At 40.3% G+C, this 17,728-nt stretch overlaps 1 protein-coding gene across 1 annotated transcript; it reads left to right on the top strand.

The window, feature by feature from the left end:
- Nucleotides 1-22: 22 nt before the first annotated feature.
- Nucleotides 23-15,853, top strand: NUCKS1 (nuclear casein kinase and cyclin dependent kinase substrate 1; the record flags this gene model as incomplete). Its single annotated transcript, XM_031062889.1, has 8 exons — nucleotides 23-195; nucleotides 8,105-8,154; nucleotides 9,805-9,910; nucleotides 11,007-11,062; nucleotides 11,342-11,494; nucleotides 11,701-11,853; nucleotides 12,679-12,828; nucleotides 13,420-15,853. Coding segments are annotated over 8 exons (1,041 nt in total), but the record flags the coding sequence as incomplete, so codon positions are not given.
- Nucleotides 15,854-17,728: the final 1,875 nt, after the last annotated feature.

Raw genomic sequence — 17,728 nt, 5'->3', positions numbered from 1 at the left:
GGGCACGGGGGCTGTGCATGGGGAACCACGCGTAGGGGAGGAGCCGCCAGGAGCCGCCCCCTCGGTGCGAGCGCCGCTGCCTCACGCCCTGCTCCGCCCGCCCGGCTGCGCGCTCCGCGATCGCCTTCCCGCCGCTGTTTTCCTTTTTGTTGTTTTTATTTCCGAGCTTTTGGCAGCCGGGCTGTGCTGGGCGAGGTGGGTCTGGGGTGAGTGGCTGGGGTTGAGGGGTGTTGGTGGCGGGGGATGAAGCGTGGTGGATGTGGGGATGTGCGGCACGGGGAGGGGAAGGGCTGGGGCTGTGTCAGGGTGGGTATTTGGGCAATATTTGGAAGAAATATTCTCTCAGTATTTGGGGTATTTCTTCCCCCAGAGGGTGCTGGGCACTGCCCAGGTTCCTCAGGGGAATGGGCACAGCCACAGAGCTCCAGGAGAGTTTGGGTGGGCTCGGTGGGTTGGGATGAAGCGTGTTGGAGGTGGTGCCTGAGGGAAGGGCTGGAGCTGTGTCACGGTGGATATTTGGGGAATACTTCTTCCCTCAGAGGGTGCTGGGCACTGCCCAGGCTGCCCAGGGAGTTGGCACAGCAGCAGAGCTCCAGGAGAATTTGAACAGTGATGGGTGTCGGGTGGGATGGAGCGTGGTGGATTTGGGGAGGGGGTGCCCGAGGGAAGGGCTGGAGCTGTGTCAGGGTGGATATTTGTGGAAGTATTTGGGATATTTCTTCTGTCAGAGAGTGCTGGGCACTGTCCAAGCTCCCCAGGGAGTGGGCACAGCCTCAGAGGTCCAGGAGGGTTTGGATGGGCTCAGTGGGGTGGGATGGGGCTGTGTCACCGTGGGTATTTAGGGAATATTTCTTCCCTCAGAGGGAAGAAATATTCCCTCAGTATTTGGAATATTTCTGCCCTCAGAGGGTGCTGGACATTGCCCAGGCTGCCCAGGGAGCTGGCACAGCTGCAGAGCTCCAGGAGAGTTTGGGTGGGCTCGGTGGGGTGGGATGGAGCGTGGTGGGTTTGGGGAGGGGGTGCCTGAGGGAAGGGCTGGAGCTGTGTCGAGGGGGTATTTGGGGAAGTATTTGGGATATTTCTTCCCCTAGAGGGTGCTGGGCACTGCCCAGGGAGTGGGCACAACCACAGAGCTCCAGGAGAGTTTGGACATTGCTGCCAGGGATGCCCAGGATGGGATTTTGGGGTGTCTGTGCAGAGCCAGGAGCTGCTCTGGATGATCCCTGTGAGTTTTTTCCATCTCAGGACATTCTGTGATTCCCTTGTGTCTCAAAGCTTTACCAAGGAGGTGGCAAAAGAGTGAGCTCGTGATTTAAATTGCCTTTATAGCAGAGGTGTGAGGTTTCCCACGGTGTTCTTCTCATGCTTTGGAATTTCCTCATTCTCAAGTGAATGGTTGGAGTTTTATTCCCAGTTGGAGTTTTATTCCCAGCGAGCCTGGGCTGGGCTGTGCATGTTTGGTGTCTTGGCCAACTTAACTAAAAAGTACAAATTAATTGTGACAATGATGCATCTATACATTAGGAGATGACAGCATTTGTATTTAAGTGATATCTCTCATAATGCAGAATTTAAAATATAAATGGGACCCAGGAGTGCTTTGCTAAGTAGGGGAGTGGCTCAGGGATGGGTGAGCTCCCAGATTAGTGGTGATGTGACTCTGCTGCCTGAGGGGACACTTCAGTGCTGGAGATTTCCTCCAGGTAAGGAAAAGCTGCTGTCTTTAAAAGCAGAGCCTCTGAGCTTGCTGGAATTCAGTATTTTTTGTGAAAGTTTCAAAAAAATAATTAAATTAAACCACCTCTGTCCAATCCTGGAATGTTGTGAGAGGTTTGCCTGCTCTCAGGCTCTGCTCTGCAGGAAAATGAAGCAGGAGCACAAAACCTCCTGGCATGGGGCAGGACAGATGCAGCAGTGCCTTATCTCCTGGATTTAATAACCCTTCCAGGGAAAAAAGGTAAATATTCAGTGCCTGCTACTTTATATTGCTCTGTTAGCTAGAAAACCCTGCCTACAGATTGAAACCCATTCATAAATTAATGCTGGAATGAAGTTTTTTCTGCCTATCTTTGCTGATTTTTGGGAAAATGGAAGCCTGGTGAAAAGTTCTTCGATGAAGAGTTTTCCTCTAATCAGTGAATTAATTGGTGTTTTCTGCTGGTTTGTGGTTGAATTTGTGTGCACCTAAAGCAGTGAACTTCATAAAATCCATCCTAAATCCCAAGTTTTTTACTCCACTTGTTGAGAAAGTTGACCTGAGGCTGAGTCTGGCTGTTCATGTCAGTTATTTCAGATTCAGTAGTAATAAAGTCCTGGCTATTTCCAGGCTTCATGTGGCTGGCACTGAGAGCCAGGTACCCCTGCACAATTCCATTGCTCCTGGGTGGGTGATGATGGGGTTTGCAGTGGTGTTAGAAAAAGGCAAGGAGTAAAAAATCAAGAAACTTGAAATTATGGAATTTCTCCATCTCCTCTGTAACTCTGCTGAAGTTCTGCAGAGAGAGCTGGGGCTGTTTATAGGGAAAAAATAAAATGAAATTAAATATTTGGAGCCACTATTTTTTAATATACATACAGCATCAATTAATGTGTTTAAAATCAGAATTTTGACTTCTGCTGCAGCTTCCTTCTGCTTTTTCTCACTGGTCACTTTTACTTGCTGGTTTTCTCCTGCAGGCTTTGCAGATTGAGATCTTGTGGGCAGGACTGGAAATCCCAGGGGTTTTTTTGGTCATTCATTTTAACCTTAAAGCCAGTTATGAATTTATCTCAGTGCTTCAAAGCTTTCCATCTTTCATTTTTCTGGATTTGAATCCCAGCCTGCTGCTGGCCCTGCGGTTAAAGGGTGAAATTTTATTTGCAGAAAAAAAAATTAAATATATATTTTTGTACCAGTGTTGTCACAAATGTAAAGTAGAAATAATTGTGATTATTTAAATAATCACAATTATTTATATTGTAACTTGCTGCCAGTGTTGTCACAAACGTAAAGTAGAAATAATTGTGATTGTGGAAAAGTTTCTGTGGGATTGCAGGCAAGCAGCAGCTCCTTGGGGATTGGCACTTAATAAAATGGAGTGATGCTGTGTGGCCCAGAGATTGAGGAGTAAAAAGCTGATTTTTGCTCTCCTTCAGTCTGAGGAAAAGCAGAGAGAAGGTGGAGGTACAAGAAAATTCAAAATACAATGAGGGGGAGTGAGCTGAGTGTTTGGGTTTGGTTCCTCTCCTGCTCTGCATCAGTTTTGTAGTAAAATCTCAATTCTGGTTAAAATCAAACAGAGAATGAGCACAAAACTGCTTTAATTATTGCTGCAGAAATCATTTCATTGTTCTGTGGAGTTCAAAATCCTGAAATCTCTGCAGAACTTGAAGTGGGGAGTCAGCCCAGACCCAAATCTGTCTCAGTGCTGAGTCCAATTTTTACCCAGATTAACCCCAAAGTGACCAGGTCTGTGTCCCTGGCTGTCACCAGGTGCCCTGTGCCACCTCCTGGTGGTGATTTTAAATCAAAATTCATTATTATTTCATTATTATTTCATTTAACTGCTTTAATTATGGCTGCAGAAATAACTTGATTGTTCTGTGGAGTTGAGAGTTGTGTGGATCCCTGAAAACCTTTCCGAACCTGGAGTGGGGAGTCAGCCCAGACCCAAATCTGTCTCAGTCCTGAGTCCAATTTTTACCCAGATTAACCCCAAAGTGACCAGGTTTGTGTCCCTGACTGTCCCCAGGTGCCCTGTGCCACCTCCTGGTGGCGATTTTAAATCAATGTTCATGGGAATTTAATTATTATTTCATTATTATTTTATTTATCTGCTTTAATTATTGGCTGCAGAAATCATTTAATTGTTCTGTGGAGTTCAAAATCCTGAAAACCCTGCAGAACCAGATTTGCAGACCCAAATCTGTCTCAGTGCTGAGTCCTGAGTCCAATTTTTACCCAGATTAACCCCAAAGTGACCACGTTTGTGTCCCTGGCTGTCACCAGGTGCCCTGTGCCACCTCCTGGTGACGATTTTAAATCAATGTTCATGGAAATCTCAAACCCAGCACTGCAGATTTGCTTTGCACAGCTCTGAAAATCCCTGCAGGGAACACTTGTGGCTGGAATTTCTGTTTTTTGTGCATAAAAAACGCACCAAAAAGTGCTTTTAATGGCAATATTTGGTGCTGCTATTGGTCTCATTTTTTTTCTGAGAGTGAAACCTGAGTGCTGAGGGTCAGGAGGAGCTTTGCTCACAAATCCTGAGGAGTTTTGGTTCCATTGATTAAATCAAGGCTGTGCTGAAAAAAAAAACCCGTAAAAAAACCCTCAATAACCATTTCATCTCCTTGCTTTTGGGTGGTTTTATTTGACCTAAACTTTCTCTTCAGTGCCTGGATTTTTGAAGAGTTCTTTTAGCATTGCTTTGCCACATTATATATTGTGGGATTTTTTTTTTAAATGTGGATTTTAATACCTGTATAAATATCTGGGAATCTGCATTCCCTTAAAAAAAAAAATCAAACTTTTTATTTGATTTTAGGTCTATGCTGATGTTGATTTAAAAATTGAGAGTTTAGGGACTAAACTGAAGATGAGGATGACATTTTTTTCCTCAATTTTATAGGAATTTAGTGATCCTTTGACATGTTCATTTTGCATTTCATCTGTGCATTCCCATTAAAAAAAATCCCCAAGTTTTTCTATCTGATTTTAGGGCTGTGCTGATGTTGATTTAAATTAAAAACTGAGAGTTTAGGGACTAAACTGAAGATGAGGTATGAAAATGACTTTTTTTCTCAGTTTTATGGGTATTTACTGATCCTTTGACATGTTGATTTTACATTTCATCTGTGCATTCCCATTAAAAAAAATCCCCAAATTTTTCTATCTGATTTTAGGGCTGTGCTGATGTTGATTTAAATTAAAAACTGAGAGTTTAGGGATTACACTGAAGATGAGGTATGAAAATGACATTTTTTTCTCAGTTTTACAGGCATTTACTGATCCTTTGACATGTTCATTTTGCATTTCATCTGTGCATTCCCATTAAAAAAAATCCCCAAGTTTTTCTATCTGATTTTAGGGCTGTGCTGATGTTGATTTAAATTAAAAACTGAGAGTTTAGGGACTAAACTGAAGATGGAGGTATGAAAATGACATTTTTTTTAAAATAAAACCAATGTTGCTCCTTCATCCTTCTAGAAGCCACAAGTTAGAGATGCTTGTACAGGAGAGCAACATATTCCTTTCATTTGCCTTTTTGGTATTTTTGGGGTGTTTTTGAGGGATTGGTTTCATTTTTTGTGGTTTTTCAATTTCTTTTAAGAGGTTTGGGTTAAAAAAATAAATTTCAAATTAAAAATAAAACCAATTTTGCTCCTTTATCCCTCTGTAAGCCATGAGTTCAAAGTGCTCATAGGGCAAACTTGATTTACCTGTACAAATCTTCCTTTCATTTGTATTTTTGGTATTTTTGGGACATTTTTTAAGGGATTGGTTTCAGTTTTTGGTTTTTAAATGTCTTAAAGATATTTGGGTTGAAATAAAATCAGTTTTGCTCCTTCATCCTTCTATAAGCCATGAGTTAGAGATGCTCAGGAGAAAAACTTACACTTGATTTACCTGTACAAATCTTCCTTTCATTTGCCTTTTTGGTATTTTTGGGATGTATTTTTGAGGGATTGGTTTCATTTTTTTTTGCTTTTTTAGTTTCTTTAAGAGCTTTGAGTTGAAACAAAAGCAATTTTCTTCCTTCATCCTTCTATAAGCCATGAGTTAGAGATGCTCAGGAGGACAAACTTGATCTACCTGTACAAATTTTGTCATCCTTTCATTTGTATTTTGGTATTTTTTGGGTGTTTTTTTAAGGGATTGGCTTCATTTTTTTGGTTTTTTAATTTAAGAAGTTTGAGTTGAAATAAAACCAATTTTTCTCCTTCATCCTTCTGGAGGGCAACTTAAACTTGATTTTAGCTGGATCAGCACTGCTGGCTTTGGGGTGTCTTTGAACTGACTGGGTTTATCAGCAATTAATTAATGATAATTAATTAATTGACAGTGAATGCAGCTCAGTTAGGGGAGCTCAGTGTGAATTGAATGAAGAGCAGAAGTGAAGAGGAGGAGGAGGATGAGGAAGGATCCTTGTGCTGGATGGAGTTTCCAGCTGAAGAACTGAGCAAAATCCCATTTTTCCTCGGTTTTGGGCCAAAAGAACTGGAAAAAGGGACTCTGGGAATCTCTGTACTCCCAGCTCCTCCCAGGCCTTCCAGGAGGGGTTTGGAATCTGAATTTGAGGAATTCTCAGCTGGAATTTAATTGAATTATTGGCTGCCTTGCTTTCCTTTGGTTGCTGGTTTATAGGGCGGTTATCTTGTCAATAAATTGATATTTTATCAATAAAAGAGTTGGGATTTGATATTTTGTCAATAAAAGAGTTGGGATTTGATATTTCTCAATAAAGCAGCTGGAACTTGATACTTGTCAATTAAATAAGATGGGATTTGATAATTTATCAATAAAAGAGTTGGGATTTGATATCTTGTCAATTAAACAGCTGGGATTTGATACTTTATCAATAAAACAGCTGAGATTTGATATCTTGTCAGTAAGAGTTGGGATTTGATATTTTATCAGTAAAAAGAGTTGGGATTTTTATATTTTGTCAGTAAAACAGCTGGGATTTGATACTTTATCAATAAAAGAGCTGGGATTTAATATTTTGTCAGTAAAGCAGCTGGGATTTGATAGCTTGTCAATAAAAAGAATGGGGATTTTTATACTTTATCAATAAAAGAGCTGGGATTTGATATTTTGTCAATAAAATAGCTGGGGTTTGATATTTTGTCAATAAAGCAGTTGGGGTTTGATCCTTTATCAATAAAAAGAGTAGGGATTTTTATACCTTGTCAATTAAACAGCTGGGATTTGATATTTTGTCAATAAAATAGCTGGGGTTTGATATTTTGTCAATAAAGCAGTTGGGGTTTGATCCTTTATCAATAAAAAGAGTAGGGATTTTTATACCTTGTCAATTAAACAGCTGGGATTTGATATTTTGTCAATAAAAGAATTGGGATTTGATACTTTATTGACAAATCAGCTGGGATTTGATACTTTATCGATAAAACAGCTGAGATTTGATATCTTGTCAATAAGAGTTGGGATTTGATATTTTATCAGTAAAAAGAGTGGGGATTTTTATACTTTGTCAATAAAAAGAGTTGGGATTTGATATTTTGTCAGTAAAGCAGCTGGGATTTGATACTTTATCAATAAAAAGTAGGGATTTTTATACCTTGTCAATAAAAAGAGCTGGAATTTGATACTTTATCAATAAAAAGAGTTGGGATTTGATACCTTATCAATAAAACAGCTGGGACCTGATACCCTGTCAATAAAAGAGTTGGGATTTGATATTTTGTCAATAAAACAGCTGGGATTTGATACTTTATCATTAAAAAGAGTTGGGATTTTTATACCTTGTCAATAAAAAGAGTTGGGATTTTTATACCTTGTCAATAAAAAGAGTTGGGATTTTTGTACCTTGTCAATAAAAAGAGTTGGGATTTTTGTACCTTGTCAATAAAGCAGCTGGGATTTGATGGACAAGGTGCTGATCGAATCACCAACAATTCCATTTTGGAGGTTGCAGTAAGTTCAAGAAGCAGATTTGATTTTGTTGACTTTCAGATTGGTGTAATTCATTCAGAAAGCTCCTGGAAGCCCCAGTGGAAACTTCAAATGCTTTAAAAACAGGGATCAAATGGGAAAATAAAAATTGGAGGAGAAGGTGAGACAGCAGGAGAAGCAGAAATTCCAAAAGGAGCAGTTCAGAAATGCTTGATTCATAATCTTTGTGTATTTATCAAAAAGAGCATTCACATTCTGAGACTGCAATCCAGATTATTATAAAATCTCAGGAAAATGTTGTTTATGCTTTAATATCCTTTGTGTTCACTTCTGACTGCAGAGGTGGAGGTGGCTGAATTGTCAAAGTTTTTTTGGGATGTTTTTGGGCTACAAATGCAGCTCTGTAAAAAGGATGTGACATTTCTTATTCCTTACAGCTTTAGTAGCCTTGAAGGGATGAATTCCTAATTTTTCCTGCTTTTTTAACAGGAACAGGAAGGTGGTGGATTACTCCCAGTTTCAGGAATCAGATGATGCTGGTAAATGAATTTTTTTTTCCCTTAATCTCCTCGTTATTGCCATGCATATTAATTGTTCTGCTTCTAATCACATCTTCAACTCCAGCTCCAAGGAGTTTCTGTTCTTCACAGCCTGAACTGTTAATGAGTATTTGAAAATATAATTATTTTTCATATGGTTTGTGTTAAACAAACAATGGTGATAGAAATCTTATTATTTAATGCTGGGATTGTTGTAGTGCCTGCAGGCTGTTGGCAGCAGTGCCTTCCTTGCTCTGTGGTCTCTTCTGGGCCAGAGGCTCCTTGATGCCACTTTTTTCCACAGAAAAAGATGTTTTTCATTTATTTTATGGCTCCAGTTGAGCCCACATCATCAGGCAAAAAATATCATGTGTGTGAATTAACAAAATAGTGCCGGGTCACATTTGGAAAAAATGTGAATTAAAATTCTGGAGCTCATTTATAAATAATATAATCTGCGTGAATTAACAAAATAGTGCTGGATCACGTTTGGAAAAAATTCAAAAAAATTGAATCCCTGAGTTAAAATTCTGCATCTCATTTGTGAAATAATATAATCTGTGTGAATTAACATTTCTGGATGCCATTTGTGAAGTAATATAATCTGTGTGAATTAACAAAATAGTGCTGGATCACATTTGGAAAAATGTAATTTCTGGATTAAAATTCTGAAACCCATTTGTAAAAGAATATAATCTGTGTGAATTAACATTTCTGGATCCCATTTCGAAAATAATATAATCTGTATGAATTAACAAAATATTGCTGGATGATATTTATAAAAAATTGAATCTCTGAATTAAAATTCTGGATCCATAGATCCCATTGCTAAAATAATATAATGTTTGTGAATTAACAAAGTAGTGCTGGATCACATTTGGAAAAAATTGAATCTCTGAATTAAAATTCTGGATCCCATTCTAAAGTAATGTAATCTGTGTGAATTAACAAAATATTGCTGAATCCCATTTCTAAAATAATATAATCTGTGTGAATTAACATTTCTAGATCCCATTTCTAAAATAATAAAATCTGTGTGAATTAACAAAATAGTGCTGGATGACATTTGGTAAAAATGTAAACTCTGAATAAAAATTCTGAAACCCATTTCTAAAAACAATCTAATCTGTGTGAATTAACAGAAATTTTCTGGAATGTTTTGAGTTCTTGGAAGATAAACTCAATGCTAAGTTTGCACTGATAATTAAAATGGGACAAATATGCATAATTGTTAATTCCAGTGGTTTTATTCATGAAATCAGGTATTTTGTAAGAGTTGTGAGGAGTTCTGCTGTAAACTCCTATTTCATGGCATCCTTTATCCCCTCCCAGCACAGTGAACAGTGTGTGCTGTTAGAGAAATCCACATGGGTGTTAATTTTTAATGGGTTTATAAAATAAATGCAAAATGAATCCTGTGTCCTCTTGTGAGGTTTTTTTAGGAGACCTGACTGTACAGAACATTTTCGTGGTGCTGTGGCAAAAGTAAAGCTCAAATCAGTGATTTCAAGCAGGACTTTGCTTCCACCAAAGTTTTTTTGAAGCTTTATGAAATTTTTCCTTTTGCTGTGCATGAAATGTTCAGTTTGAGCTGAGTTTGCTGGGGGTGAGTTTGAGCCAAACCCATGTTGTGCTCTCTGTCCTGTCCAGATGATGATTATGGAAGAGATTCAGGTCCCCCATCCAAGAAAATCCGCTCATCTCCCCGAGAGGCCAAAAACAAGAGGAGATCTGGGAAGAATTCTCAGGAGGACAGGTAAAAAAAAGCAGATTTTATCTCTTGGTAACATTTCCTGTGTGTGGGGAGTGGAATTCCAGTGAGATTGGGGGCTGAGACAGAAATCACCTGTGAAATTCTTGGCAGCAGTGCTGCATCACTCCAGAGGCACTTTTATCTCTTGGTAACATTTCCTGTGTGTGGGGAGTGGAATTCCAGTGAGACTGGGGGCTGAGACACTGAGGTGAGACAGAAATCACCTGTGAAACTCCTGTCAGCAGTGCTGCATCGCTGCAGCAGCTCCAGAGGCAGGTGGGAAAAGGGATTTAGGCACCAGGGGTGGCATCCTCAGGTGGGTCAGGGCAAGGTGCAGCTCCTGCAGCCTCTCAGGGCATCCCTGAGGTGCCAGGGATGGGTGGCACTGAGGGCAGAGGACATCTGGGAGTTTTGTGGCTCTTTGTTCCTCATTTTGGGCACTCCATAAACACAGAACTTGGTTTGGGAGCTGAAAGTGAAAATTTTCTGTAGAATTTCTGTTTTGCAGTCTCCCAGTGATTGCCACTAGACCTTTGAAATAATTTTTTTTGGTTTTTATGACAAATTTCAGCTTCAGGAATGCTGGTTCTGAAGGTTCTTGAGGTTCTGCCAGCTGGTTCTTGTTCTATCACCCCAAGATGTCTTTTATTTTCCAAATGAATGAAATTATCAAATAATTTGAGAAAGCTTAGACCAGACTTGTGCCAGTTAAGAGCAACATGCACAGAATGGAATCTAAACAATGACCTAGAGACAAGTGCTGACTTAAAATCTATTCAGGATAAACCTTTATTTCATTTATAGACTGCATATAAACCATCAGAATTGTAACCAAACTGGAAGCCATGTGGGTTGGTTCACCTCAATCTGATTATTTCCTGCCTGGTTTAAGTTTTTTTGTGATTCAGAGTTTGAAATTTATCTTCCCAACCATGATAACTCCACAGACAGCTGAGTAATCCTGAAGTTTGTCCAAGAAAAGTGAAAATTCTCAGCCTGGAGATCATTTGCTCTTTTAAAAGTTGTTATTTTCCACATCAGAGTGGCTGAAATCAAAGCTGAGACAAACACTCAGACTTTATCCTTGTGTCATTTGCAGTGAGGATTCAGAAGACAAAGATGTGAAGACCAAGAAAGATGATTCACACTCAGCAGGTAACTGATAGCATTATACTGATTGTGTATCTTTAAATCATGTCTCTTCACACCTGGGAGAGTTGCAGGAGAGGAATTTGAGACAGAAATTAAATTATTCTGATTTATTTTAAGTGATGTGTTGCCTCTGCTGTTCTTACTTCCCACCCTGGTTTGGGATAATGAGGTTTTTTTTGTATTATGTGATGATCCTATAAAATTTGGATAGATTGATCCCTTCCCTGCAGTTTTTATCCAGAATGATCCCAGAAACTTCCCCTTGGTGCCTTTTCCTTGCAGATGAAGATTTTGGCAGTGAAGACGATGACGTAGGAGCCGACGACGGCAAAGCCGACAGCGACTACGAGAGCTCCCAAAAAAGCAAAAAAGGAAAGAAGGCTAAACCAGACAAGAACAAGAGAGCAGCCTCCAAATCCAGGAAAAGGCCTGCAGGTAAAAAGGAAAAAAAAAAAAAAAAGGAAAAAATAAGTTATTTTGCTGAGGATCTTTGTTGGGTGGGTATTGATGAGGTTGAGTTGTCCTCACAGTAACTCAGTGAGTGTTTTAACCCCCTGATAAAAGCCCTAAAAATATTTTGCTGCCTCATGGCTGGAGTTTTTTGCTCTTTACTCACCCCAGTTTGGGGCCTTTTTCTGCAGAGGACAGCGAGGATGAGAAGGAAGATCACAAAAATGTTCGTCAGCAGCGGCAGGCGGCGTCCAAAGCAGCCTCCAAACAGAGGGAGATGCTCATGGATGATGTGGGCAGCGAAGAGGAAGAGCAAGAGGATGATGAGGCACAGTTCCAGGAGAGTGAGTAAATGGGATTGGAAAAATGGACAGCAGAGGAGACACAGTTTGATTTTTGGTGGGACACTGAGGATGGAAATTGTGCTCCTCGTTTTTATTGTGTATCTGTCCAAGTTGGGTTTTCACAGCTGCAATTTGTGCTCCAGGTTTGCAGCAAAGGTTTTTTGGTGTGTGTGTCCCACAAAATTTATCTTCAGAAATGGGTAAATCTGTTAATCCCATCCCTGCTTTTTTATCCAGAATGAGATTGAAGTCACCAAGTACTTAAATTATAGAAATGTGGCTGTGGCAACTTTGTGTGATTTGAAAGTTGGAATCTGTCAGGAATTTGCACCATTTATTGCTCCTGCAAGCTTGGTTGGTAGGAGATAAACCAGTGCTTCAAAAGTGCTGTGGAATTTTTGCAGTCAGAAATTTTTAAAGTTCAATGACAGATTTTAGGATATAAAGTCAAAATTTAAATAACTGAAGAGTTCACTCAATGAATCTGGAAGAATCTGTGAGACAATAAACTTCATCTTGATGCCTTTTCCTTGCAGATAATTTTTTTTTCCCAGGGATGTGAGTGTGTGTTTTCCAGAGATCTATTTGTAAGCAGCCCTAAAGTTTAATTGTAAACTTCTCAGTGCTTTTTTTTCTGCTTTTTGCTGTCTTTGTGGCATTGCTGATGTAAAAACCCATTCAGATTTTAGCAGAGCAGATAAATGGAAGCCCACAAAGTCTCAGAATCTGTGTCCACAATTTGACTGGCAGATTTCAGCTGTGTTTTTCCTTCCTTTTTGGTTTTTTCCCTCCACAAAAAAAACTGAAATTTCCTTATGCTTCCAGCAGATTCAGGAAGTGATGAAGACTTCCTCATGGAAGATGATGATGACAGTGACTATGGCAGTTCAAAAAAGAAAAATAAGAAGGTCTCCAAGAAATCCAAGCCAGAGAGGAAAGAAAAGAAAATGCCCAAGCCCAGGCTAAAGGCTACAGGTGAGTCTCAGTTTTCTCAGTTTCAAATCCAAATTTTCTTTTTGCTGCAGAAGTTTGGTTGAAATCTTGGGGTCCACAAAAATGGTGGAAAGGCCAAAATGCCATGATTGAAAGCAGCAGGATGGAATAATGAGCTGGCTTTAATTCTTCATTTAGGGGTTGATTCGGTATCTGTAAAAACTCATGGTATGAAAACTTTCCCTGTTGAGGGGGCTGCATTCTGACTTTTTGTGTCTCACAGCCAAATAACAACAATTTGTGGCTTTGTTTGGGGACTTTGTGAAATGTGAACCAGAGGAAAACTGGCTGCACTTCTGCAGGAAATTCAAATGATAACAGCAATGTGTGCTCTGCTTGGACAAGAGCTGTGTCCATTGATGATGTCACATCCAGCAATTAACCAGGACCTGCAATTAAACACCTTTTAAATCTCATTAAATTGCTCTTCACTTCAGCTTTGCTGATTGGGAGTGCTAAAAACCACTGTGGGTATGGTCAAACTGCTGCTGAATGACTTGAAAATGCCATTTATTGGGAGTTTTTCTGCCTTTTCTGCTGCTGCTGAGTTTTACAAAGTTTTTCTTTTTCCAGTGACCCCCAGCCCAGTGAAAGGCAAAGGGAAGGCAGGTCGCCCCACAGCTTCCAAGGCAACAAAAGAAAAAACCCCATCCCCAAAAGAAGAGGATGAAGAGCCTGAAAGTCCCCCAGAAAAGAAAAAATCAGCCAGCCCTCCACCAGAAAAGTCAGGGGATGAGGGATCTGAAGATGAAGCACCCTCTGGTGAAGATTAAAATGGCAGTTGAGGAAAAAAAAAAATCTTTGTTTAAAAAAAAAAAAGAGGAAAAAAAAAAAGAAAAAGGAAAAGAAAACAATACTTAGGGGTAGAACACGGTTTTGGCTGTGGCTTGACTCATGGGCTTTGAATGCTGTCTTTACTTTCAGCTGTTTAATACAGTGTAATTCTTTTTTAATAAGAGGAAACCCTTCTACAGTAAGATTTTCAAGTCAGTGTTCTCTGTTGGCCATTCCGTTCTCCCTCCCCTGCCAAATCTGAAAAGCCATTTGAGACAAATTAACAAACCATTCAATATTTGATTTTTATTTTTTTTTCCAAGGGATACTGCAGTTGTGAAGCAATAAGGTTTGAGACTGATCTATGGAAACCATACTTACAAATCCTTAAGTAGAATAGATTTTTTTCCCAGTGCTGGTAAGAGCTGTTTAAAACTATTATTCTGTATTTGGAATATATGGAGAAAAAAGAAATAATGAAGCTTTGCTTTAACAGATTTTGAGATGAGTTTACTCTCAGCAAAAATGTAGTTGAGCTCATTCCAGTGGAGGAGGATGGAGCACAGGGAGGAATCCTGTGTTTCTTGGATTCAGGCACGTTTTTCATGGAAAGCAATCAAGAAACTCTGAGATGCTCCAGTGTCTCTGATTTAAAAAAAGACCCTCCAGTCAGGATGGGAGATCTTTTGTCTCTGCTGGATAGAAAGCTCTTCTGCTGGAGGCAAATGGCAGCCCATTCCAGAGAAATTCAGATTTTCAACTTACAGCCTTCCCACGTCCACTCACCCTTCTTTTATTCCTTCTCTAGAGGGGCAGAACAGGGGGGAGAAATGACAGAATCATTTTTAAACCTGCTTTCCATTGGGTATCGTGGGAAATGTTTTTATTACAGATTTTTTCCAAGGAAAAAAAAAAAAAACCAAAAACAAATTAACAGATAATGTAAAATGAAATCCTTCAGCTTTTGGGGTGAGGGATGTCCTTTTGGGGTATGAGCAGAGGGTTGCTCTGGTCACTGGAGATGCCCTGAGCCAGCCCTGGGTGTTCCTTTCCCTCCTGTGCCCTCACAGAGCCCCAGGGATCCCGGGCACAGCGGGCACGGGGCACTCCCTGTGCCCACCCTGCTCCTGTGGGCTCTGTGGGGTCAGCTCCCCTCATTCCTGTAGGGTCTGTGGGGTCAGCTCCTCATCCCTGCCTGTGGGATCTGCTCCCCTTATACCTGTAGGATCTGTGAGATCAGCTCTCCTTTTGCCTGTAGGATCAGCTCCTCACCCTTCCTGTGGGGTCTGAGGGATCAGCTCCTCATCCTTCCTGTGGGATGTGTGGGATCAGCTTCCCACCCTTCCTATGGGATCTGCTCCCCTTCTGCCTGTAGGATCAGCTCCCCACCCTTCCTGTGGGATTTGTAGGATCAGCTCCCCACCCTTCCTGTGGGGTCTGAGGGATCTGCTCCCCTCCTGCCTGTGGGATTTTCTCCTCACCCCTGTCTATGGGGTCTGCTCCCACCCTGCTTCTGGCATCTGTGGGATCAGTTCCCCCCAGGTTCCTGTGGGATCTGAGGGATCAGCTCCTCACCCTTCCTGTGGGATCTGTAGGATCAGCTCCTCACCCTTCCTGTGGGATCTGCTCCCCTTCTGCCTGTAGGATCAGCTCCTCATCCTTCTTGTGGGGTCTGAGGGATCTGTGGGGTCAGCTCCTCACTGTGGATCCTCTGGGATCTGTGGGGTCAGCTCCCCCATGTTCCTGTGGGATCAGCTCCTCACCATTCCTGTGGGATTTGTGGGGTCTGTGGGATCAGCTCCCCCTCCCTGTGGGGTCTGAGGCCGGGGCTGCAGCAGCTGCAGGGATATTTTTGCTGGGGTATTTCATTTTTTTGGGATATTTTTAAGGGATATTTTGCAGTGGGGCTGTCCCTGGTGCAGCAGGACATCGTGTGTGTGCTGCCATTTGAATCTCCTTTTATCCAAACAGCCAAATCCTTTCTGTCATTTTTTTCTGTCATTTTTTTATTCCCTGAACTTCACGAAACTCCACAAACCTCAATTTTCACACCCTCAGACTCTTTCCTGCCACGTTTATTGGTGGAAACATTAAAAACTGGACCTGCCATTTTTATTTTGATTTTTTTTCCTTAAACCCTCTGTGCTTCTGTCTGTCGCTCACCTTCTCTTCCAGCTTTTCATCCTTCTTGGGTTTTTATTTGCCTTTTATTTTTTTGTCCCAGAACTCCCCATTATTAACCAGCCTCTGGAAGGTGACATAAGGCAGCTAATTCAGGAATTTGGGATTTCTGGCGGCAGCAGATTCTGAATCCTATTAGGGATTTTGGACATTTCCTAGAGTTATAAACTAAAAATGATCAGGAAGGACCCTGAATCCAGTTCAGGTGGGGAATGGAATATTCCTGCAGCACCTCAGTGAGATTCCCTGGGTTTTATTGAGGCTGTTAAATCCCTTTTTCTTATAAAAATCAAATTTCTCTAACATTCTTGACTCTCATGGAACTACTACACTTACAATAAAGATGATGTTGTTTCATTATAAATCTATTTTTATATTTTTTTTACAATAGTTTGATTTTTTTTTTAATCATTATTAAATTTTTTTTTCCAGAACAGCATCAGGCTGCAGGGAAATCTCAGTCTTGAAAAAGAAAATATTAATTCCTTCTCTTTTCCCACAGCTCTGCTGGATTGCTGGGAAAGCAGAAATTCCCTCAACTTTCTGAGGGAATTTTTGGGAAATTCTGACCACAAATTTAAAAAATAAAAAATTTGGGAGTAGCAAACATTTGTGCTACTTCAACTTTTTGGGTAATTCTGGGAAATTCTGGCCACAAATTTAAAAAATAAAAATTTGTGCAAATCTCTGGTTCCCAGAGCTGTTCCCCAAAATATTTCAAGCTGCTCTTCTGCATTGGGTTTTTTAGGATTTTCTTTAAATTCAGCTGTGCAGGGAGAGTTCCAGGGGAATCTGGTTCTTCACCTGCCACACCTGATGTTTTCTGAAGTGAATTTTGAATTTCTCAAGTTTATTTTGTGGTTTTCACCTCAAATTTATTTTTGGTTGCTTCATTTATTTTTTTTCCTAACACGGTTAAGAGAAGTTAAAGCTGTGAAAATCCATTTTCTGTTCTTTCAGTTCAGTTTTTGGGTTGTTTTATCCTTTCCCCTTTATTTCACAGAACTGTTCTGCCTCTCCCACGTTCATTTCTGGTCTCACAACCCAAACCCCATAAAAATCCCAGATTTTCAGGATTTTGTCACTTTTCCAAACCTGTTTTGCTGATTGGTACAAACTCTGAGCCCTGATGGTCTCTGTTAGAAATTTCCCATTTTTACAGACAGGTGCAAATTATCAAGGTGAATATTTCTATTATTTTGAATATTTTTATTTTAAAATACATAATTTTGCAGCAGACTTCACCTTTTTAATTGCTACTTTAATTGGAATTAATTTGTATTAAATATTCTGGAAGGAAAGTTGGGAAAAATGCCTTTCTTTAGGAGCACCAAGAGATTTTTATGGAGCAGAAAGTTTCATTTACAGGAGGAGGAGCCTTTGAAAAGATTTTGTCACTTTTCCAACCCTGTTTTGCTGATTGATACAAACTCTGAGCCCTGATGGTCTCTGTTAGAAATTTCCCATTTTTACAGACAGGAGCCAATTAACAAGGTGAATATTTCTATTATTTTGAATATTTTTATTTTAATATACATAATTTTGCAGCAGCATCAGGCTTCACCTTTTTAAATGCCCATTGGAATTAATTTATATTGAATATTCTGGAAGGAAAATTGGGAAAAATGCCTTTCTTTAGGAGCACCAAGAGATTTTTATGGAGCAGAAAGTTTCATTTACAGGAGGAGGAGCCTTTGAAAAGATTCCCTGTAGTTCTGGAGCCTTTGCAGAGAGGTAAAATTGATTTATTCCAAAATTCACTCAGTCTCCAACCCTGCCCTGGTCTTGCTTTTAAAATTCCACGATTTCCATCCTGTCCCTGAATCCACAGCAGCACCTCCAGCTCTGGTTTCTGCCTTGGATTTGTCAAAATCAGGCAAAATCTGCAATTCTGTGCTGAAGATGGTTTGGTTCAGTTCCAGGGGGG

Source organism: Geospiza fortis, unplaced genomic scaffold (assembly GCF_000277835.1).
Source record: "Geospiza fortis unplaced genomic scaffold, GeoFor_1.0 scaffold391, whole genome shotgun sequence".
Taxonomy (NCBI): domain Eukaryota; kingdom Metazoa; phylum Chordata; class Aves; order Passeriformes; family Thraupidae; genus Geospiza; species Geospiza fortis.
Note: the sequence above shows the minus strand (reverse complement) of the source record. Positions and strands in the feature narration are given on the sequence as shown.